Source organism: Schistocerca gregaria, chromosome 2 (genome assembly GCF_023897955.1).
Source record: "Schistocerca gregaria isolate iqSchGreg1 chromosome 2, iqSchGreg1.2, whole genome shotgun sequence".
In the NCBI taxonomy this organism is placed as follows: domain Eukaryota; kingdom Metazoa; phylum Arthropoda; class Insecta; order Orthoptera; family Acrididae; genus Schistocerca; species Schistocerca gregaria.
The window spans coordinates 233,740,694-233,766,003 of NC_064921.1; the positions used below are offsets into that span (position 1 = coordinate 233,740,694).

Here is a 25,310-nt window from a genome sequence, read left to right on the forward strand (position 1 = left end):
TTTCTTAGCGACTTTTAGAATTCAACTAACTTATGTTTCAATAACTACAATTTTTCTGAGTAATTTTGCCACAGGATTCTTGGATGTTTGTGAGTGCCAACCCAATGGTATGCATTCATAATTTCAAAAAGTATAAAAAACTTGTCACCCTCTCAACAACATGTGTGTAGAAAAGTACAACATAAATGTTATACATCCTTGTAAAAAGAGATCTACGGATGAATAAAGCTCCTCCTCCTCCTACTACTACTGCTACTACTATTAAATCGTGGTGCTGGGTACATCTTTGGTGTGTGTGTGTGTGTGTGTGTGTGTGTGTGTGTGTGTGTGTGTAAGATAAAATGGCTGAATTGTTGTCCCACAGTGAGGAGGAAACCCACAAAATGACACTCATTCACTCACTCACACCTCACTTATGTTAAACTACACAATTGGTCTGTCTCATACTCCTTTAGATAATGGAGAAAAGGTGAAATGCACTACACTTGGAATCAAAACATAACTACAATAACAAAGCAACTCAAACAAAGGCACAGTGAAATGTGAGTGTTTGGCTATGTATAAAAAGTTAGGTGAGTCAATCACCTTGTTAACACATTAAGAACACCTCCCTAAAATCTTAGAAAACATTTTGGACAAATCTCAAAACCTTAACCACATTCATTTGAAAATTACTTAAAATAGAGGGAAGATCTGTTCACAAATCTGCTGCTGCCCTTCAGTCTGAAAATAAAACACAGTCTGTTAAAATGTGACACACATTGATCCATATGCCACAAGCACCATACATTGGAGAGTCCTCTCAAAAGAGCAAAAAGCCATGCATCATAGTGCTGTGGCCAGTGTAAAGACAAATAAGGAGGACCTTGTCCTGTCTGCTGGGCTGGAAGCAGGTATGCAACAGCTGTGTTGCGGGCTTTACGAGATGGAGCTTATCGCTGCCATTCATTGACCCATGACTCTGTACCTCAACAGCGAAACAAAAGCAAGCAGGGGGATGGTACACTAAACTGAGGATCATGATGCCTCCTTGGCAGCTACTTCTGCCCTTCCATTCCCTGCAATCACCATGTCATCTGACATCCATCAGAAAGATGGAGAATGGCATTGTGGGTATCCTGGACTACTTTAGTGGCTGGACACTTGGATTAAGGGTAGCATCTCTGGTTAATAATCAAACTGTCCTTGTTCCTGGGTTTGAACACCACCATGGTTTACATTTTGATAAAAATCATCATAAATGCCCACAAAATACTTCCGCCATATAAAGTCACCCATATTCTGCCAATGGCCTTATCAAAACGGGCGGAGTAGTGGACAAAGGTTCAGGGCACTCTCTTGCCCTTGGGATGGGAAACTACCCCTAAAACATGGGAGACTCAGCAGCGATCAGTGGCATGAGGATGCAGAATGCAATAGAAAACACTGAAATAAATACACATAATATTTATCCATAGGACATGCGGTCTGTAATTGCAAAAGTGTCCTTATGCTGTCTCCAGTCGCAAAAGAGTACAGAAGAGTCCCCCATCTGGACCTACAGGAGGAGAAAGCCAAAGGGGAGGTCAACTTGAGAAAAAGGTTGAATAACCAATGAAAGGATAATGTTCTAAAGTCAGAGCACGGAGTGTCAGACGCTTGAACACGGTAGCGAAGCTAGAAAATCTTAAAAGCGAAATGCTTTGCCTCATTATTGATATCATGGGCATCAGTGTAGTGAAATGAAAAGAACACAAGGATTTATGGTCAAACTAGTAGAGGGTAATATCAACAACAGCAGAAAATGGTACAACAGGAGTACGATTCATTATGAGTAGGAAGCTAAGGCAGAGAGTGAGTTACTGTGAAGAGTTCAGTGATAGGGTTGTTCTCATCAGAATTGACAGCAAACCAACACTGACAACAGTACTTCAGATATACATGCCAATGTTGCAAGCAGAGGATGTAGAGATAGAGAAAGTATAAGAGGATATTGAACGGGTAATTCAGTACGTAAAGGGAGATGAAAATCTAATAAACATGGGGGATTGGAATCCGGTTGTAGGAGAAGGTGGCCTTGGTAGTACGAATGAGAGAGGAGAAAGACTGACTTCTGCAATAAATTTCAGTTAGTAATAGTGAGTACTCCATTCAAGAATTGCAAGAGCAAGACTAATACTTGGAAAAGGCCAGGAGATACAGGAAGATTCCAGTTAGATTACACTATGGGCAGGTAGAGACTCTTAAATCAGATATTGGATTGTAAGCCATATCCAGGAGCAGATGTTGATCCAAATCACAACTCAAAAATGATGAAGAGTAGGCTGAAGTTTAAGAGACTAGTCATGAAGAATCTTAATGCTAATTAGTGAGATACAGAAGTACTGGGGAATGAAGAGAAGTTCTCTGAGGCTATGAACACTGTGATAATGAATAGCTCAGTAAGCAGTTCAGTTGAAGGAGAATAGACATCTTTAAAAAGGGACATCACAGAAGTTGGAGAGAAAAATGCAGGTACTAGGAAGGTAACTGCAAAGTAACCATGGGTAACAAAAGAAATACTCCAGTCTACAACAGAAGGAAATAAAAAAATGTTCAGGGCAATACAGAAGTACAAGTCACTTACGAATGAAATAAATATGAAATATAGGGGAACTAAGGCAAAATAGCTACATGAAAAATGTGAAGCAATCAAAAAAGAAATGGTGGGCGGAAGAACTGATTCAGCATATAGTAAAGTCAAACCTTTGGTGACATTAATGCTAAGAGTAGTAACATTAAGAGAGAACAGGAATTCCTGTGAAATGCTGAGGAAAGAGTGGATAGGAGAAAAAAGTACAATGAAGGCCTATATGAGGTGGAATATTTAAGTGATGACATGAAAGAAAAAGAAACAGCCTGATATGGATGAGATAGGGGATTCAGTATTAGAATCAGAATTGAGAAGAGCTTTGGAAGGCTCGAAATCAAATAAGGCAGAAAAATGATTATTCAAATTGGTACACAGAATATATGAGATTGGCGCTATACCAACAAACATTCAGAAAAGAGTCATCCACACAATTCTATGGGTTTGCAAGAGCCGACAAGTGTGAGAATTACCCCAACAATCAGCTTAACAGTTCATATATTCAAGTTGCTAACAAGAATAATATACAGAAGAATCGAAAAGAAAATTTAGGAGCTGTTTGATGATGATCAGTCTGACTTTATGAAAGTAAAGGCACCAGAGAGACAATTCTGACATTGTGGTTGATAATGAACACAAGACTGAAAAAAATCAAGGCATGTTCATAGGATTTGTCAACCTGGAAAAAGTGTCCAACAATGTAAAATGGTGCAAGATGTTTGAAATTCTGAGAAAAATAGAGGTAAGCTACAGGAAGAGATGGGTAATATACAACATGTGCAAGAGCCAAGAGGTAATAATAAGAGTGGATGATCAAGAACGAAGTGTATGGATTAAAAACAGAGCAAGACAGAGATGCAGTATTTCGCCCCTACGTTTCTATCTATACCTTAAGAAAGCAATGATGGAAATAGTGGAAAGGTTCAAGAATGGAATTAAAATTCACCGTGAAAGGATATCATTGATAAGATTCACTGGTGACATTACTATTCCCAGTGAAAGTGAAGAAGAGTTAAGGATCTGCTGAATGCAATGAACAGTCTAATGACTATAATATGGATTCACAGTAAATTGAAGAAAGATGAAAGTAATTAGAAGAAGCAGAAATGAGAAAAGTGAGAAACTTAACATCAGGATTGTTGATCACAAAGAAGACAATGTTAAAGAACTCTGCAACCCAAGTAGCGAAGTAATCCATGACAGACAGACCAAGGAGGATATAAAAAGCAGACTATCACTGCAAAAAGGGCATTCCTGGCCAAGAGAAGTCCGCTGGTATCAAACATTGGTCTTAAGTTGACGAAGAAATTTCTGAGAATTTGTATCTGAAGCACAACATCGTATGGCAGTGAGACATGGACTGTGGGAAAAGTGGAACAGAAGGGAATAGAAGCATATGAGATGTGTTGCTATAGAAGAATGTTGAAAAATAGGTAGATTGATAAGTTAAGGAATGAGGAAGTTCTCCACAGAACTGGTGAGAAAAGGAACAGAACACATGTAAAACACTGACAAGAAGTAGTGAAAGAATTATAGGACATCTGTTAATACATCAGGGAATAACTCCCATGGTACTAGAAGGAGTTGCAGAGGGTAGAAGAAGACAGAGATTGGGATACATCCAGCAAATAATTGAGCACATAGGTTGCAAGTGCTACTCTGAGGTGAAAAGGTTGGAATTTGTGGCTGGCCACATCAAACCAGTCAGAAGATCGATAACTCCAAAATAAATAAATAAATAACTCACACATCTCATCTGCTCTGGTGCTATCAATATTCCTCCACTGATGGGTACTTAGGTTGCCTCTCAATGATGAATCAACACTCCGGGCTCCAGACAAATTGCTAGCCAAACACGATTCTATGCTTCAGACCACAATGCCTGCCACTGCTGCTACCTATCAAGACAGTGTCATCTCATGCCTTCACTGATATCGTCAGCCACTGGATGTCCATCAGCTACTCCCGCACCTCAACCTGTGTCCTGACGGTCCACAAGCTCACAGCTTCGCGATACACTACCGCTGATCATCCCAAGCACCTCCCAGTTCATCAGGGGTAAGGATGGGAACAGATAAGAGTCCACACTTGAGCAATATTCTAATAGTATCAGCCACATGAGTGTTTTGTAAGTTATCTCCTTTGTAGCCTGCATTGTCTCCTATATCAGCCACCTGCTTTTATCTCAGTGGAACGCATGTGATGCTTCCATTTTGTATCCCTACAAATTGATATACACAACTGTCTTTATGAGTTGAGTGGTTCCAATTATGATTCATTAATACTGTCATATGATACTATGGTTTTGTGACTTAAAGAAAACTGCCAATCTTGGAATCATTTCAAAAAATGTATGAAAATTTGACTGAGTGGTTGTGCAGCTTTTATTAGACAGTACTTCATTGTTAAGTCACCAAGAAACAGATTTCTATTGTAAGTAGCCTCATAGATATCATAGTTTGAAAAAGAGCTCCCTCAGCTACAAATACTGTGTAGAATCTGGTACGAATTCCATTGGGTCTTGGAACTTCATCCCATTTTAACAATTTCAGCTGTTTCTCAACACCACTGATACCAGTATGTGCATTCCTAACTAGGCCAGTACTCCGTGACCAGGACTTCTATTGGTGCATAAGCACTTGAAAAAGATATTTCACTACATGACTATCATTCCTAACAGTGATTAAATCTTTCTACTCCAAATTTCTACTCTTTCCCACATATGAAGAATCAGCTGGCAGGCAAGAGTTTCGAGCATGTTTTCTGTATGTATGATACAATGACAAACCACAGTTGCCAGATAACACTTGTAGGGGAAAAAATTTCTGTGTGTATAATTTTGAAGAGCTAAAAAACTGTGCCAAGTTATTATTTTGAGAGAGATAGAGTACATCACAGTTCATTTACACACTTTATATAAGCATATTGTGACAAAACAAGTTGGTATCTCTATACTTCCTCTCTTGTTTTGTCATCTGCCTCCTTAAATTCATTTTATTTTCATTTTTGCCTAATTATCATTAACATGTGTGAGTATAATCTGCACTTCTATAAAAGAGAAAGGTTGGCCCTCAGTCTTAAGGAATATAGCACCAGATCTAATGTTGTGCTTAGTTTTGTGTATGAAATTTATTTCTTAATCTATTTTGACCGTTCCTAGTTAAATTAGTTTGCTACAGATCATTATAGGGTGACCAGTTAATTGTTTCATGACTTAAGATTCTATTGTTGACTTATTAACAAACATGAATTCTGTACTAATTATAAACATTTGAAAGAAGAACTACTAGGACTCTTAAAGAATTTATTTGACTCTATTGGAAAATATATTAGCAAAGCCAGACCTTAATTAATTCTGAAATAATTGCCAGGTTTGTCAAAAGTATTGTTTGTATAATTATATCTGCTGATTTCATTATTTAAACAAATAGTTAGGCGTAACCTTTGTTGTGGAAAGAACTGTCAAAAAGAAGGAATTTTTTGATGTATTCAGTTAGTTGGATGAGTTAGGTTTTAATTGTAATTTCTGTAACTTAAATATCAAATAATGTATAGTAGTTTCAGTACCTATTATTGCGAGGATACATAAAAAACCAAGTTCTGGTACTGAGACAGTCAGTCCATGGCCAGTTTTCAGACTTGAAGCATGTATTGGTTAGATTAACAACAATGCATCAACTTAACAGTGGAATAAGTCTAACACAAATAGACCATGTATTAGAACAATTAATGACACTGTCTGTTTAATTTATTTGAAAAACAGTGTCACACATACTGTAATATTCTGCAAGAACTGTGAACTGTGTGGTTAGGTTTTTACTCCTCGTAGATGTTCAACAGCAAACAATTACAGCAGTATGCTGATGTTGCTTGCAAGCTATTAATGAGGCTTATCAACATTTACCAATAGTGAACTGGCCATATGAATGTGTCATATGTGGAGGTTGTGAACAGTGAAAGTAAGAACTGTGAAACGCAATTGTGCGACTGTTGGCTACACTATTTACAGTAGTCAGTGCTGAACTTCCACCCCCCCCCCCCCCCCCCCCTCCTGTCACCATTTTTCAGCCAGTATAACAAGGCAGTATGTTGACAGCGAGGACTATCAATGAAGAAATAAAGAGATGGATGTCACAATATGCATCATGCTTTTATAAAGAAGAAGAAGTCTCTCTCTCTCTCTCTCTCTCTCTCTCTCTCTCTCTCTCTCTCTCACTCACTCCCTCTTTCCTTTCTTTCTTAAGAACACTGGCTGTGACACACAAAAACATGTAAACATAATTAATAAAATGTTAACACTTCCTTTGCCTCACTACCAGTATAAGAGAAAGCATTCAATAGTGATGTGGAAATAAATTTATACCCTTACCTGTTCGAGATAATTCTAAGACAGCTTTTATAGAACTACCAGCATCTTGTCGTATGGCCACAAACATTTCATGAGTTTCAGTTGCTATTACTGAGTCAATGGCTAGTAAGTCTCCTGTCATTGTATATTTAGATGTCCTTTGAGAATTTACAAGAGCACTGAGTACCTGCAAAAAGTAACTTTTAAGTTGGAGCTTGTTTCATTCAGTAAAACTAACATTATAGTGTAGTATCTTAACATCATTTGTAAATTATTAGTTAGATCTGCCTTTCATTCACATTTATGACACTCGCTGACTTCCTATGTGTTTCTAAAATAAGAGACACAAATTTAGAAAACCAGTTACACACCACTTCCATTTTGATCTAAACCATATCGAACCCAGTCAGTACTACACTTCTGTGGCTTCATTACCACTAAATTGTCATGCAGTCAAGACTATGTAATTCACCTGAAGTCAACATGTGATCTACAGAAGATGTTTGTGTGTTCCATATAACTGTAACAAACATAATAGCTCTTTGTAATATCCAATAACCATTTCCAATAATTTCACAGAACTGGTGTTGTGTAAATTAGTTTGCCAATTCCTTTAACAAGTTGTAGGATTATCCCTGGAATTTTCACCCTTAAATCATGTACTTATGTTACCAAACTATTGATCAGAGTAGTATATTCTCTGTATATTTGTTACAGGTAGCTGTATATAAACATGAATTGTGCTGAATACTGACAACTTCTTCATGTACTGTCAGTACAACAGATAAAGGTAACAACATTATCTACCAAATGATGACCTTGAACATCACAGTGCTGTACAAGTCATCATCCCATTGGAGGTGGTATGCCATTGCTTTCCTCTGATCTTTCAACTGAATTGGGTAGTTTTATTGGGACTTACAGTTTAACATGTTCTTGCAGTCACAGTGCAGTCTACATTTTTCACATTGACATGTCAATGACAGAGGCTAGTGGTAAATGACAGATAACTCCTTAGAACCAGTTGGAAATCAAACCCAGCATCTCTAGACTTGTATTTTAGAACCTACCCAATAATCCATCAAGCAGTGACACCACTACAATATATTGGTTTGTTTTGCAGTTGATACAAACATTCGAATAAATATAAAATCGAGAGTTCTTTTAGAAACAGCTGTTAATAATATTTTCAGGGCCATTAACAAATAGTTTCTAGCCAATTCTTTGTTACTAAAATTCAAAGATAAATATTTCTAGCAAATTCCTTGTTACTAAAATTCAAAGACACTATATGCAGTTCATAACTTTTAAGAGGTTTCTACACATACAGAAGAGCTTAACCTTGCTAAAATTTTGGGATTACAACTTAATAAATTCATATGAGAAGAACTTGCCATAGAATTTCTTGAATGTCTAAAACAACTCTGTTTTTGAATTGTTTGTGTTTTGGGACAATGGTGACACAAAAATTTAAAAAAAAAATGCTGTTGTACTTTGCTTACATTCATTCCATAATATCACAATCGATCATATTTTGCTGTAGCTCATCACATCAAGCTAAAGGTTTCTGGAGTCCAAAAGAGTGTAATACAAATGACTTGTGGTGTGGATTCACATCATGCAGTGGCCTTTGCAAGAAACTGGGATTATTAACTACTGTTTTCCACTATATTCATTTCTTAATGAAATTTGACAAATAATATATCTATTCCTCAAACAAACAGCTCAGTCCTTGGTATCAGTAGTACACATAAGAGTGAAATGTCCATTATTTATGAGAACATATTTTCATCAGTTTACCAGCAGTTCAGCTAGCAATAAAGTAAAGCATCATTCCTTAAATACTTCCCAACAATTAGGATAGGAGCCCATAAAGAAATAAAATCAGTCAATATCATTTCCTGCACTCATTTCATTAGTGCCTGGTAGGGAATGCAGATCACTACCAACTCTAGCATTGCTCTCCTTTCACAGTGGTAAGACTAGAGGATTTGAGAGTGGTTGCTTCAACTATCTGAAGGATTCTGCTGGTGCTATGCTTCACAACAATCTAGAGAGTTCCCAGAATTCAAACACAGCTAGCTGGTTGCATAGCAGCTATTGGCTTTGCTGAGCATGCACTTGATTATCGCTTTCTGTTGCTGTTTGCAGGAGATTTACTTAAACAGTTTTTAGGTCAATGAAGCAGAAGACTTTGGCAAGATTTCACTAAACAGCACCTGAAAAGACAGAAGAAGAAAGGAGATTGATCTTGGATCTTTGATGACTGGCAAGTAGCACATGTTAGGAGATTGATCTTGGATCTGTGCTGACTGACAAGTAGCTTGTGTTCTAATAAAAGGAAGCTCGAGATTTCTTTTTACCTCTATGGCAATGAGGAAAGAACTGTAGATCTTATTTGCACTGAAATCTGCTAGCAGAAGAAATGGTTAGGGGAGATCCTCTTTGACAGATGTTTGATGGGGTGATATCTGAGCACAATGTAATTCTGTGTTGGCCATAATTTGCCGCAGAAATTTGAGTTCCATACTTGTGAGAACAGATGTTTGATGATACTCTCAACCCTGTCACCATTGGAGTCCTCCTTCTGACAAATCTGATGACTTACTTTGGAATGCTCTTATTACCGGTACATGCAAAAGGACATTTGCTTCTGATTACTGTATCAGTTTGTATTTCATTGGAATATGTAAACCCTTTATTGTCTACATACCCCCTTAACTCTTATTATCTGATGTAAATGCCTTTTTTCTTTTTCTTTTTTCAATTAGAGAGAGGGAGAGGAACAGAAGCAATCTCCTCTTCTGAGCTTCAAGAATTAAATGTTCAGACATTGATGAAGACCTGATGCTCATTAAAATTTTCTGTTCCAATCAAGAAGATTTGCCATATGTGCTCTTATAGGTCTTGATATTCATTCTCACCACTCACTCATACTGTTAACAGCAAATTTAAGATGCCACTAATAGATTCATTATCATTCCATTAAAATCTTGAGTACTAGTCCAGACAACCACAGCTGAGCCATGCATACTGAAGCAGGCAATATGTGACCCTAACAATTCCCTTTACTGACTGTTTTATCTCAACATTGCAGTGTGATACCCAGTGGTAACTGCTGAAGACTCACAGCTTTTGAGATATGGTAGTGATTGATGTACCCTCTTCATAAGAATCCTGAGTTTGGGAGATCCAAACCCAACAAGAATTGCCAGAGTTCTCCTTAATCTCCAGGTGACACATTGTAAGGTTACAGATATCAATCCCGTACTTAACAGATCAAATCTTCCCTTACTCATGTTTGATCTAGAGGGGCAATGCTGAATGACAGGGATGCTCCATTCTACAAGCAGATTCCAGGTTGGCACCTGTCAGTGGTTTTGGTGCATATGTTAGCCAGTGTGGTGTTCCTATATAGAAATCAACATACACTAGACACTTTCCGTTTTGACCACAACTACGGCACTCGCCACAGAGATAACTTCAAACTTCCAACACATCGTTTAAAACTTTATGCCCAAACACCAGAGTGTATGGGGTTACAATTTTTCAATAAAATAAAAGGCAGTAATATATTTAAAATGGAAATGGGTTCACTGAAAAGAGTGCTCTTTACTCTTCTGGTGGAAAAGTATTATTATTCTGTCGATGAATTCATTGAGGACAGCTTCACAATCTGAACACAGGGATTGTATTACACTCATTATTTTATGTACATGTAACTTAGAAATGTAAAATATAATGTAAACTTTTGTATTTCTCTTAAAAAAGTGAAAAAAGTTTATTTTGTAAACCTTGACATGTCTCCTGTATATCAAATCAAATTATCTGAAAATTGTATGTAATGAGATGAATAAACCACATACCACATATCACGCATCACGTGTTCACAGTGTGCACATTTGTGCCACAGAACGTGTGAAGTTTTATTAGAATATTTTAAATTTAAAGACAGAATTCTAGACCAATTGAAACCACACCACAAATATCGAGTCAGTCCGGTACGAGCACAAGTAGTGTGCAATAGAGTACAAAAACGAACCGTTTGGAGAACAGATTTAATTTCATAAGTGATGAAAGCATACATAACTAATTGGTGATTGTTAAGTAGAAACAGAAATGAAAAACTCAAATATAATTGTGTTAAGCAAGTGATCGTGATTGTCAAGTGTGATAGGCCCCATAGGGATGTGTTTCTTGTGAGTAAAGAACAATGAAGTGAGTGTTCAGTGTGCACTTATGAACAGAATTAGTGGAAGTTGTGAGGAGATGCATCAATAGGTGTACCATTAGGAACTTAAGTAATTTGGTATGTGTATCTTGGGCATAAGCCCGATGCCGTTGGTAGTGAGCAATCCCAATTCCTATAACTTTAGCCAGCGAAATAATTATTCCTATAACCGAAATGAGAGCCAGCTTAGAACATGGAGCTTGGAAATATATTCAGCATGTTGCCATAGCTCCCACTGAGAAGATGTACTATAATTGTGAATCTGACATATTCTATATCATAATGAGAGGCCACAGTTTTGAACTATGGATCATGCAGATAAATAAAAAAATTCTCTCCCTCTCCCTCCCTCCCTCCCTCCCTTCCTCTCTCTCTCTCTCTCTCTCTCTCTCTCTCACACACACACACACACACACACACACACACATATGCACACATAAGGAAATTCAGTTATACATGACCTCAACTGAACAGTAAATTTACATTTCACAGAAATCATGAAATGCAGATGGTACACTTAATTATCAGAATCTGAGTAGCTACTACTAAGAATATTCCTGCACTTTATTTTTTAAAGAGAAGTAATTTATTTGCACCATATATGGATACTGATTTTTAGTTTTGGTACTTACCTGCTCTGGATGTGCAATGTATGGAACAGTTTTTGGAGAGACACATTCAGTCTTGGTCTTGGTAAATGAACGAGGATCTGTAGCTGTGTATTTCACAAGGCATTTCCCAGACGCATCCTTTTCTGTTGTTTCTACATCAAGCAACTGGAACTGTTGACATTATCATAATTAACACAAGTAAGAGTGCTATGTGGATACTTTGTTAGTGTATCCTGATGCTCTCATACTATTTTTAAAAAGTACCTGGAAAAGACTTGCTATTCCTTTTTTAAGGTTCACCATTGAGAGATCTTCACCACTGGCCACAAACATATGCTCCACTTTTCCATTATTCCAATGAACATAAAATGGACTGTTATTAGTAGTGTCAAGTTTTGATGCATGGCCAACAAAGCCTTCGGGTGATGGAGCTTTCCGAGATTTAATGTGTAGCCGAGGATTCAGCAACTGAAACACAAATTTAATTTAGTAACAAAAAAGTGGGTCATTTGTAGACTTCATTTCCTGAACAATAAAACATTATCTCTGCTTTCTTTGTGCCACTCACCACTTCATTAGTTGCTATTCTTCAACATACTATACATCTCTTGTCTGGAACAATAATGCTCTAAATTTAACAAATTTCTCTGAGAGAGTACTGAAGACAGCAAAAGATAAGTATTTTTTAAGAAGGAAACAATTGTGATGTGATTGGACTGCATAATTTATTGGGTTAGCGTCATTCCATGAAAATTGAAGTTTTTATTGTATCTGTAACACTTCCTGCTCCTTTGTTTAGTGACGCATCAGCACAGTTCACAAATTCAAAGCTTTGCTGTATCTAATGTCATATTCAGACCTATCTGTTTTTCATTTTCATGTTAATACTTCAAGGTAAACTGTACAAATGTTACATGTGTAACCACAGAATGTCCAGTTAGTGTTATAAGATTTTACTGCTAGCTTTCAATGGAAAGAATCCAGTCAGATTGAAAACAATAACACAAGTGAAAATTTTACAAGTATCTCACTTCAATTAGCTAGGATGTGAGAGGAATTTTAACAGTGCTAAAGGCACTAATAGATAGGTTTATAAATGACACGCTACCTGATGACCAATTGGAAAAATTTTCGGAAGGAAAACAAAAATGGAAGACAAATGAAATTCTATAAAGTTGTTGTTGTACCTACTCTTGAATATGGTTCCAAATCATGGACAATACAAAAAAGGAAAACTCACATACAGGCAGCAGAGATGAAGTTCACAAGATATGTAAAGGGCTGTAATGAAATGGGTAAGATTTGGAATAAAACAGTTAGATTGGATTTAAAAATATTTCCAGTTAAAGACAAGATTGAAATTGTAGTGTGTGTGTGTGTGTGTGTGTGTGTGTGTGTGTGTGTGTGTGTGTGTGTGTGTTTACATAAGAATGTTTTAGCTGCTATTTTTTTCATTTTCCATACATGCAGCAATTTGGGGAAGTGAGTCTGACAGAAAGAATTGTGGAGTTTGTCTCTTAAGCCATTCCCACCTAAGGAATGAGTGCACCCACTGTCTGATTTATTATTACAGTCACTAGAGGAAGACAGTAGGGTAAACAGGGTTTGGCAGCTGAGGCATGTGCTACGAGCATCAGTTCAATGAGGGACACAGCTACTTGAGAAGTGAAGAAAAATAAGGAGGGCAAAAAAAATGACAAGTGGAAAGAGGAGCAGGATGAGAAGAAGAAGAAGAAGAAGAAGAAGAAATGGAGGAGGGAATGAAGGGAACTAATATGAGAAGGGAATCTCTATAAAATTCTGATTTGATTGTGCTGAAAACACATGGAAAAGTATCATATTTGTATTGGATGAAATTTGTGACTGGTTTGAGAATTTCTTTGTAGAGAGATGCAGTGTGATGTGCAGAGTTATCAACAGAAGCTAAAGAGACTTCAGGTATGTTCCAGGGAATTCTTTTGTAACCCTTATTGTTCATGTTATAAATCAATGATCTGGATGCAAAGATTAGTGTATAACTTTAACTGTGCATTTACCACAAAAAGAAAAAAAAGAGGGCACCTACATCTATGAATTACAAGTGGAATGAATCAGCTCATACACTTACTAATATAATATATAGGGATTTGAAATGGAATGATCATGTACGCTCAATTGTAGGTTAAGCAAGTGGTAGACTTCAGTTCATTGGCAGGAAACAGAAAAAATGCAATCAGTCAACAAAGGAAACTGCTTAAAAATTATGCATAAGGCCTATCTTAGAATATTGCTCAACTACTTGGGACACATCTCGGTCCTAGGAAACTGAATGTATACATGTATGATCACATGTTTATCTGAGTCATAGGGGAGCATCACAGACATGAACCCAAGGCACCTGAAGATAGATGCCAACCGTCTCATGAAAGCATACTTACAAAGATTCAGGAACTAGCATTTAACATGGAACCTACAACAACCACTTGCATACTAATCCCATAGGAACAGCAAAGAATAGATTATATTAATTACACCATTCACAGTGGCATTTAAGCAATCCTCTTCCCAAGGCTCTATATCAAATGGAACAAGGATCCATAATAAATAGTATGAAGAGAAGTACCCTCTATTAAGTTCTAGTTTGCTGAGTACAAATATAGGCACTAGCAAAAACCTACATGGAATTTCAATATCACTGTAAAAAATTAGTCTGGCTTTGAGATAACAACACAACTATACAAGCCATAGATGGCATTTTGGACAGCATTAACTGTTGACCACTCTTTGAATAAATAAAGTAGCATGAATTTCTGTGACTTCACAAAAGAAGCTGATAGTGTGGACCATCCTGCTGCTACATGATCTAGAAATACGTGGGATCAGTGAAATTATTTGGAGCGGTTCAGGTCATATCTGTGTCATTCCATATCAAGCAGTCCAGGGTCCCTGATCAAACATTCCCTAATCTGATGAAATTTTGTGGGAAGGTTCACAATGTCATGTATGGATAAGCACAAAGTTTCAAAAGTTTCAGCTTGATATGTCTTTTGGTTACATTTCTACAGCTGCTTTTAGATAAAGTCTGCACTATCTACATGCATGCCAAATTTGGGTAACTTTTGTTACTGGTACTCTTGACTTACAAGTGCCTGCTTTTGTATACTTAAAACAACTTTTTATCTGAAATACTAATATATTATTGATTAGATTTTAAATACATCTGATGACAGCTGTACTTTTTTAGAATAACAGAATATTCATTGTTCGCCTTGGAGAGCCCTACCTTAACCAGCCTTAAATCATAACAGGATGCATTCAGCCAGAAATTAGTTATATGACACATAACCATTCTGTCTTCTTGTACTTTTTGTACAGCAGCCTCTGTCCTTCTCTATCAAAATATATGAACCTGCAAATTTGATGAACACATTTGGTGTGCCAAATTTTAGATAGTTACATGTTTCAATCTTTTTTTATCTTGTTATATCCTGTATTGACAATATTGTAAGTATTTATAATTATTATGTGAAAGAAAAGTCTCTTCTAGATTTAGGAGTATCAGACCATAAAGCACTATTTGCATCACTACCAAAGCAAAATGCAGTGTGCACAACAAAAAGAGTAGGAATTTCAGTCAAGAAAATGTGGAAGTATTTTGTAAAAAACTAAGCCAAACCAAGTGGACAGTCAGCAAACACACTTCCACAAGTTATTGTAATTGTCACAATAACTTTTTAACTGAATTCTTGGCCATATTCAATGAATGTAACAATGAGAAAACAGAAAGTAAAATCAGTGAAAACTGTTTTTATGTCAATAAAAATACAGGTGCCATTATATGTAAATCAATTTCTAAGCAATAATCAGCAATAAATCAATAAAAATCTACACCTACTTATGGATGAAATGACCCAAAAAAGCTTTTGGAGATTCATTACTGATATTTTTATAAAATTAAGACAGAACTTAACAAACTGCCAAACCATATTTGTTGAAGGAATATGTTTTTCTTCTTTTTCTCTGAACTGTCAGTTTCTCTTTGGTGTTGATCTTGTGATTAGCTTGCTCTTAGAAATTTTTATGACTCAACTAATTTGTGTTTTGTGAAATGGACCAAGTAGCACCTGACTTTTTTTTTTCTTTTTTTTCTCTTGAGATTGCACTGTCTCTTGAGCCACACTGTTTTATTATGGTAAAAATCACCTTAAGACAGTAAAAGGAATGTCATTGATGGACAAAAAGCTTTTAAAACTTAAATCTTGACTTGGTTTTACAGAAGATACCCAAATTTGTTCATATTATAATGCCCTGCTGATGACAAAATTCCAGTTACTGCAAAATACCCACTTCAGTCCACATGGGAAAACCAAACAAAGTTATGAAGGGTTTACAACCAACTGGCATTTCCCATGTTAAAAAGTTGTAACTGTTGACTTAAAAGTTTTCAAGCCTAGCCAGAAGCTTTGTCCCACATTCAGACATACAGCCTCTGGATGAGCAAGAATCAATGTCTACTGTTTTATTGGGGCAGTCGGTGCTCACTGCACTGTGGACACTTTTCTAATAACTATTGGAGATTTGTCTGTACAGCTTCAAAAAAATTGGCAAAAGGGATTCAACAAGTTACGTAAGGCAGAAAGCACAAGGTTCTATCACCAATGATACAGTAGTAGCTGCTGGTGTGAGCTCCACTGACGTGAAAACACAAATGGTGAAGCAATGCCAGAAATGTAAGGATATGAACTTTTTAACTGACCAACTAAGAAATGAATTGCATCACTCAAATTGTTCCAACAGGTTTCAGATTTTGACCCTAACTCCTAGCAAATGGATTATAGAACAAGTAGCAAACAAATTTTTAGTATTTCTGCTAAAATGGGGAAGCAAGCAAGGAAACTAAAGATGGAGGCTGGCACCACTTCATTTCATAATAGCAGTGTTCATGACTGAGGCATGTAAAAGAAAATCTTCAGATGGTGAAGTGACTATTTTGACAGCATTTGCTGAGGCCTATTCATTTGCCATTCAAGATGCTGTTCAAGGGTTTCATTGGGAGAACAGCCAAGCCACATTAGATGCCTTTGTGATTTACGTTAGTAGTAAAGAACTACAGAATATAAGCGTCTGTATTATTAGTGACTGCCTTTGTCATGATATAATTGCAGTTCATGCATTCATAATGTGGCTGATTAAATATTTGAGGATAATAATAGGAGAAATGAATCACATTCACTATGTTAGTGATGGATCTGCTGCTCAGTACAAGGATTTTTATCAATTTGTGCCTGGATAAAAAGGACTGTGGATCCAGCCATGGAAAATCTCCTCAGATGAAATTAAGGAAACAGCTAAAATAATGGTAGCTCATGCTAGTTTGCAGAGGCCTTATGATAAAATAATGATGCCTCTTGATCTGTTTAAGTTCTGCAATGACAGCATTTCAGGCATCATCTTTTTTACATTACACAGAAGTAAAATGAAGAAATTCAGTTTGGTTGGGAAAGAAGCTTGCCAAAGGCTACACAGTTTCTGGGACAAATGAAAATCACTAGTTCAAGCCCACAGATTTACACAAGATCAAAGTAAGCAGAGTTTCCAATCATGCTTCAGCATCTACAGTTAAAACATTTAAAGGGAATTCTAGCTGTTACCACTACAACATTATCACCAGGAATTTTGCTTGTGCATATGACAATGCTTGGTTGGTGTAAATGTTTGAGACATTTTATTAGAAGAAATAGATCCTGTGATCAGCTTTACACCTCCCCATGGTTCTACCCATTCCTTCCACTGGCCATATTTTAAAAATACCTGCTGGATCCCAGAGCAATACATATTTAACAATCACAAAAGCACCATTAACAACTTCAGGAAAGCAATGTACTTATTCAGTCTGAACAAGACAGTATTAGCAGTTTATTCAGTCTAAAAGGGTAAAGAAGTCTTATTGTTGTACAGTGTGTTTGAAGTCCCAACTTGCTAGATTTTCATTTGTTTCATGGCTGCTTACAGCTTGAAATTGATTTGTACATAACTAAACTTGTTTTTTTATTGACATCAAAATAATCTTCACCTATTTTACTTTTTTGTTTACTCAGCAATGTCACATTTGAGCATATACACTGTGTGTGAAAATTAATAACTTTGAGCCATGTTTTTCAGGCATAAGCAGGCATGGGTCAAACATTAAACTGTATAGATTCTGAGGTTTAGAGAATACTCTTTCTGGATGTAAGATGATAAAGGAGGTTGAAGAACACTTAGTTGACATTTGGGCCCCTAAAAGATATCCAAAATATTACACACAAATTGTTATCATCAAATTTGCAGGTGCATGTATTTTAATAGAGAAAGACAGCAGCTATTGCACAGAAACACAAGGATTCAACATGTCTGTGTGTCATAGAACAAGTTCTTGGGTTTATCTGTCCATAAAATTATGATTTATGACTGGTTAAATATGAGCTCTCCAACCCATAAAATATATATTTTCTACCATTTTTGAAGGTATTAAAAACAAAGATTCCAAGACTTACCAAGCGGAAAAGCGCCGGCAGACAGGCACATGAACAAAACACACAAACACACACACACAGAATTACTAGCTTTCGCAACCGATGGTTGCTTCTTCAGGAAGGAGAGGGAAAGACGAAAGGATGTGGGTTTTAAGGGAGAGGGTAAGGAGTCATTCCAATCCCGGGAGCGGAAAGACTTCCCTTGGTTGCGAAAGCTAGTAATTCTGTGTGTGTGTGTTTGTGTTTTGTTCATGTGCCTGTCTGCCGGCGCTTTTCCGCTTGGTAAGTCTTGGAATCTTTGTTTTTAATACCTTTTTCCCATGTGGAAGTTTCTTTCTACCATTTTTGAAGACGTACAGCTGTCCACAGATGCATTCAAAGAATGTAATCAGTATTATGAGGGCATGCTGAAAAGTAATGCCTCCAAATTTTTTTACGTCAAAACTCAAAGCTTTTAAAATAAAATGTTATTAACATTCTACATATTATTCTTCATGTCCACAAACTTATTTCTTGTCATAGTCACGAGGGTGACAAAAATCTCTCCCAACAAGAGACCTGTTTGTTGATATCGTCACAGCATATTGTTTGACTTTGTTGATAGAGCCACAATGTCATCTCTGCTTGCCCCACTTCATTACTATCAAAGAGAAGTCCTCAAAGATGCTCTTTAAATTTGGAAACAGATGAAAATCAGATGGAGGATGATTGATGATGGTGAACCCAAGGCATCGGGGTGTTGCAGATGCCACAGTATTGTTGTCTGGCACTGTCATACTGAAGGAGAGGATGGTTCATGTGTTAACAAACTCCTTGAATTCAAAACTCGACTATAACACACTGTTTCTAACACACTGACATAGTTATGTTACACACCACCATGTTACGTGCTATAGTTCACAGCCTTCTAGAAGCAGAGAGCTGGAAATATGCAGACAGGAAAAATAAAGATGTAGAACATTAATAACATTTATTTTATTTAAAAAACTTTAAAAGTTTTCAAATAAAAATTTAGAGGCATTATTTTTCAACAATCTCATATATATTCTTATTCAGCAAAAAAGTTTTTTAAGTATACAGGAGCATTAGAAGTACCTTCCATAAAAATTGTCCAAAGTTGACACTTTGGCATGCACATAGGAGGACACCTACCTATGAGAGGCTGTAGAAATGTAACCAGGAGACACCAAACTGAAACTATGTACATAACCATCCAAGACATTGAACCTACTCAAAAAATTTCATTTGATTCAGAAGTGGTCCATCTCTAAAACTGGACTACTTGACCTGGAATGACACATGTGTAAAATAGAAAATAAAGGATTGTTGTGGCTTCAAAACAATGGAAATCATTTATCACAATACGAAACAGTTTTACAAGGATGCCCACAATTTTCAGATCTGGATCCAGTTTTATACCATTTTATGCAAACAACTTATGTGTTAATTTAAATTCTCACATGATACTATTCATAGCTGATACTGTGCCAATCAAAACAGATGGCATTTAGCTAATTCCACCAACAAATGTTAATCCCTTCAATTAATTTAGATAACTAGTTTTACCACCACAGCGTAAAACTAAACTTTGCAAAATGCCATATTATACGGTTTAAGCATGAACAATACAGAACAAATGAACTCCAAAACATTTATAAAAACCATTTGCTTATACAGAAAACTTCCTTACCATAGAGCTGCATAAAATCTGTCCTGGGCCACACAAAAACTACTTGGCGAGTCAGCTAAATACTTTAAACTATAAAATTCTGAGACAGAATTTCTGGTCAGTCCTTACCTAGGGGAGGCAAATTATTTAACACTAACAGTACACAGATAAAAGTACATGACAGTATATGCAATTGTAGGCTTTCTCGGTGAATCTCAATGATGAGGTTTTCTCAGGTTATCAGCCGAATTAAAGCTCCATTTTGTGGCAATGTTTCAAAAAGGTTCCTACTCATCATCTTCAGAAGAAATGTAAGGTTCATGTCCATTGTATGTCTTTATAGCCACTGGATCACAGATTCCTCTGCCTCGACTCCAACAGCTGTGCCAATCATTTGTCTCTAGATGATGTGTTGCATATGTGCCCTGGAGGGACCAGGCCTCAGGTCATGGTGCCATCTGTCTATTACATTTGCTTCTTTCACCAACTTCACATTAGAGCAAGCTTGGTGTATAGCATGAGACATATGAGACAAGCAGAGTCTATCCACTGAGTTGTAGGATCTTCAGGAAATCTTTCACAAGAAAAGCTACTCGAACTCCAGCCTGACAAGGAGGAGACAGATGATGACCTGGAAGAAGATACAAAGTGCCAGATATGCCTTCCATATGCTGGACCACCCAGAGCCAAGATTGCAGGAGTCTTGAGAAAAATAACATTAGAATTATTCTCCATACAGTGCATATTCCACAGCACACTCAGAACACATGAGAAACCCTCACCTCAGTCAAACGGACAAATCTGCAGTCACAGAGCACAGCCTTAATGAAGATACAGACCAAGGTGCTATGCTGGGGGAACTACTTCTGACACGCAATTATCAAAGAGGCAGTGCAGATAGGGGTCCACAAGGATCCTGTCAATCAAGATAGTGATTTCCAGCTGAGCTCTGCATGGGGTGTAATAGTTGCAAGAACACACCAAGAGCATCCTGAAATGGAAGCAACAAAGGCAGCTGATGGAACAGACAGGCAGCCAGGATGCGATGCCCGGGCTCTCAAGTGAGTTCCCCCTCCACTAGCATCCATGGCTCTCCCCATTACCATCTGCAGCACCCCTTTTGGGCGTGTCCAGCTGGCAGCACAGCTGTTGCAGATGAGGCAGAGGACCCTTTTGTCCAATGTCCTGAGGTCAGGGAAACTAGTGTCAGGTTGGAGGCAAAACAATGTAGCAGTGACTCCATTCTCTCAGCAGCTGAGTACTGGGTATCCCCAAGGCACACAGTTCTTCTGTATTCATTTATTTGCTCAACAAGTCTAATGATGGCCATTCCAACACAAGACACCATGCAATGAACACATTTTAGTTCCTGAACGTATAAGGCCTCACATGTTCTACCTTTGATGACTTAAAATTTACCAGTGCTGAGAATGGCACAAATGGTAGTGGATGGGTGCATGGGGTAGATTTTTTGGTGAGAACATTATTGCAGGGGTATGAATTTTGAGGTAAAGGTATCAATCTTGGAATATAATTTGCTTTGACAAAGAGGTTATGGTGATTAGGAGAATGGAAGGTGACAGTGGGGATTGTGGGTAAAAAATGAGGGAGAGACTAACTCATGTCAGTGCTTGACTTGAGAAGGTCATAGATCTAAGTCTCTATTCATTCCACTTGTAATTTCTTTTCTCTCAATCTATCTTTGTTGCTCAATCTGATCCATAATTTCAGCACTGAAGATTGCACACAGTATACCAGTGTAGTACTAGCATGCAGCCTTCAGTCCAGAGATGATAGATCACACTCAGAAAGATGGAATACAAAAAAAGAAATGCACACTGTTTACCAATGACCTAACCGCAGTGTATGGTCTAATAACTAAAACTGATGCTCTTAGATTGCAAAATCGCAGGTTCTATTCCTGGCCAGATAGGGTATTTTCTTCATTTAGGGACTGAGAGGGTGTTGCTCTAATCATTTCATCTGATCTTCACTGATGTGCAAGTTGCTGAAGTGATGTCAAATAGAAAGACTTGCACCAGGCTGCCAAAAAGCCTCATATGGAGTTTCCTAGCCAATAGTGCCATACAGTTATTTCATTTTGTCAATCTACTCTATCATATGCCTCCTCCAACTTTTTTTCCTCACTCTTGTAAGTAGGTCCCTCTTATCTTGGGGTGTGAGTGACCTGCCCCTCACTTCAGTCCTGTCCCAAGCTATCCGCTTTCCTCCCTGAGAAATGAACTACAAGCTTTGAAAGCTAGGACAGTGTTATGTATTTTTAAGTGTGTCTGTTAGCAGTACAGGAATTTTGCCTCTGATTGGTACATACTGGGCAGCTGTTCAGTGACCTTTTAATTTTAGAGTAAAAAGTGAAAAATTTGACATAGGCCTATATAAACTCATCAAAATCTACTAAAGATCAAACTGGATATAGCAAGATTATTTACATATTAGACAAGTCAATCAGGACCTTGAACCAACAGGCTAACAACTGGTGTACAGAAAACATTTCAACTAGCTAACGCTACAATTTCCCAGGTTTGAAATCCAGACAAGTTCACTATAGTAGAAAAAGTAGGCAGTGAATAGGGAGAAAGATACAAATTTAACGCATTGCTGCCAACTACGTCATTAGAGACTGTGCTCAAGGTTGGATCTGACTAATGCTGGGAAAAAAGTTTGCTGTGTCCTTTTGAAGGGAACCATCCTTGAACACACCATATCTAGTTAACAATAGACTATTTGAATTTGGATGTCTATATACAGCCTTAAGCCTCACCCGCATTGTATTATGTCCAGTTCATTAATTGATGACTCAGAGATACAGATAGGACAAGCTAAACATAGAAGCATGTATGAGATGAGGAGTAGTAGTAGCAGCAAATTGTAAAGAAGCAGCCATTGAAACATAACAGGAAATAATGATGCAGTTAATAAACGAACAAGATGAAAAGGGGTGTTAACTGCTTATCACAAATAAGGTGAAGCATGTAGATAATTTTTGGTGTTCAGGCTGCCAATATACTGGTATGAAAATACTAGTATATTGCAGATAAGCTCAATATAAGAGCTCTATTGTGTTTTACTACAGATAAAAATGTTAGTTTGTTTTGTCAATGAAAGTAGTCAATTTTTGAAAATATAATAAAATTGGACACATAAAAAAATCTTCTCATCAAGCAGCAATGGGGAAAACATATATAAAAGTTAAGTAAATGTGCAAGCTTTTAAGCCAGTGGCTCCTTCTTGTGGTAGAAGGGTTTATGGGGAAGCATGAGGGATGAAGGAAAATGACTGCCAAGGTTTAGGAAATGGGTAGCGTTGGGAAAAACTTCAAATCATGGGAGACTTACCACACAGGATGAGTACAAAAGTCTTTTATTCTCATCCTGTACTCTAAGTCTCCTCTGACCTGGGGTTCTGGGTGACTTTTCTGAAGTCTCCCCATTTCATATACTTTGTCAGTCCTTTTCCTTCATCACTCTTCCTTCTCCTTCAACCCTTCTGCCAGAAGGTAGCACAAAGTCCAAAAGCTTGCACACATACATAACCTTTACAATATTTTCTCCTCTCACCACTTTGTGAGTAGATTTTTTATCTATCCCATTAGCTTATTTTCTCTTATACAACTAGAAATAATAAGAATTAACTATGCAATAGCTATTGATACAAACAACCAGTAAAGCAAAACATATTACAGACCTTTTAAAAGAATGTAACATTCATACTCTGACTGCAAGACGACCATAAATTCACCAACACACCTATCTCAGTGTGTGCAGAACTTGTATCAAATGAGTCTTAGATACTTGACACAGTCCTTCCACTCTTACAACTATTTTCAGTGTGAGCACACATCAAGACATTAGACACTGTGGGGTGTAATGAAACCCAGCTCTTATACAGCTCATGTTTCCATCACAAGAAGAGGTACGGCAGCTAGGAATCAATGGATCCTGATTGTGGTGATGTATTGCAGGTGTCGAGCTGACATTTTAGGAACTGTGCGAGTAGAATAAAATCACCAATAAACTGGGAGGGATTGTGTTCAGAATCGTTTCAAACTAAGAGGTGGTAAGAGTTTCAATGAGCAGTGACAGTTTCAAATAATGGTGGAACAACATATTCCTTTTCATCAATGTCACAAAAATCTAGAGTCACTAGTTTTCTTGGAGATAAATAAAATGGGAAACTGAATGATTAAAACAGGCCATTTGCATGAGAGAAGGGGGATAATCTGTTGCTGATTTAAGGACTTTTCTGTTGTCATCTGTGGTTCTGCAGTCATTTTCACTCCCACTGACTGATTACCAACAGCATCTCAAGACCATAGGCTGCAGGTGGCCCATCGAATACTTTCACAATATCAGGAAGATGGGCATAGTAATTTGTTGGACCCTCAGCCTGGCGCTAGAGTAGACAGTATGGTACACCCAATTTTCACCTGTTAGCATTTTGCTCAGCTCCTGGACTAATGATTGTTACATAGTAGTGCTAATGCAACTACTTTTAGGGAGCCCACACATAGAATAATTAATATACTAGAAAAATGTTCAATTTCCCAGATTCACTGGAAATATAAATTTCTAATGCTTTCATTTGTTTCTATATTTAATATTTCCCATCAGCTGTTTTTTCTCCATGTAACTTGTTCCCAACTTTAAAATTTGATTACTATTGATCTGCATTTTTTCACTGCTTAGTGATAGCCCATCAAAAGTAGCCTCTGAAGTATCTCAATAACTCCTTTAAATTGATCCAGTGTACTATAAAAGGAGAAGACACTAAAATAATGTGACATAGCAGAAGTAATAACAACAAACAACTGATACATACACTAATCCTTGTTCCATATATCATGAATACGACATTTCATAATGATGTGCAACATGTCACTTTAACGTAAGTTTTCTTTACACAAAATAATTAATTACCTTTTTTTTACAGTTACTACTTCATATCTAAAAATTCTTCTATTGAGTAGAAGGAGCTGTCATTCAGAAATTCTTTTACTTTTAAATGTTTGGCTATCTGTCAGACATATAATACTATTTGGCAAATGACCATTTTTGTGGCAGCATAATTCACCCCTTTCTGTGAAAAAAGTGAGATTTAATCCTAAATAGTGAAGATCATCCTTTCTTCTAGTGTTGTACATATGCACCTCGCTGTTATTTTTGAATTGGGATGGGTCATTAATTACAAATTTCATAAGTGAATATATGTATTGCAAAGGTACTGTGAATATACCAAGTTCCTCAAATACATGTCTGCATCGTGATCTTGGGTGGGCTTGGGTGGGCTCCAGCTATTACTCTGATTACACACTTTTGTGTAATGAATACT

The 25,310-nt window shown here is 37.1% G+C and overlaps 1 protein-coding gene across 4 annotated transcripts in view; it reads right to left on the minus strand.

Annotated features, from left to right (window-relative positions):
- LOC126336762 (microsomal triacylglycerol transfer protein) overlaps positions 1–25,310 on the minus strand; it is a 189,758-nt gene that overhangs the window by 55,427 nt on the left and 109,021 nt on the right. For all 4 annotated transcript variants that reach the window (XM_050000771.1, XM_050000769.1, XM_050000768.1 and 1 more), the window contains 3 exons: positions 12,063–12,266; positions 11,820–11,969; positions 6,978–7,143 (listed from right to left, as the gene is read on the minus strand). In XM_050000771.1, coding sequence (XP_049856728.1) covers positions 6,978–7,143; positions 11,820–11,969; positions 12,063–12,266 — 520 coding nt within the window. The remainder of the gene's footprint in view (positions 1–6,977; positions 7,144–11,819; positions 11,970–12,062; positions 12,267–25,310) is intronic.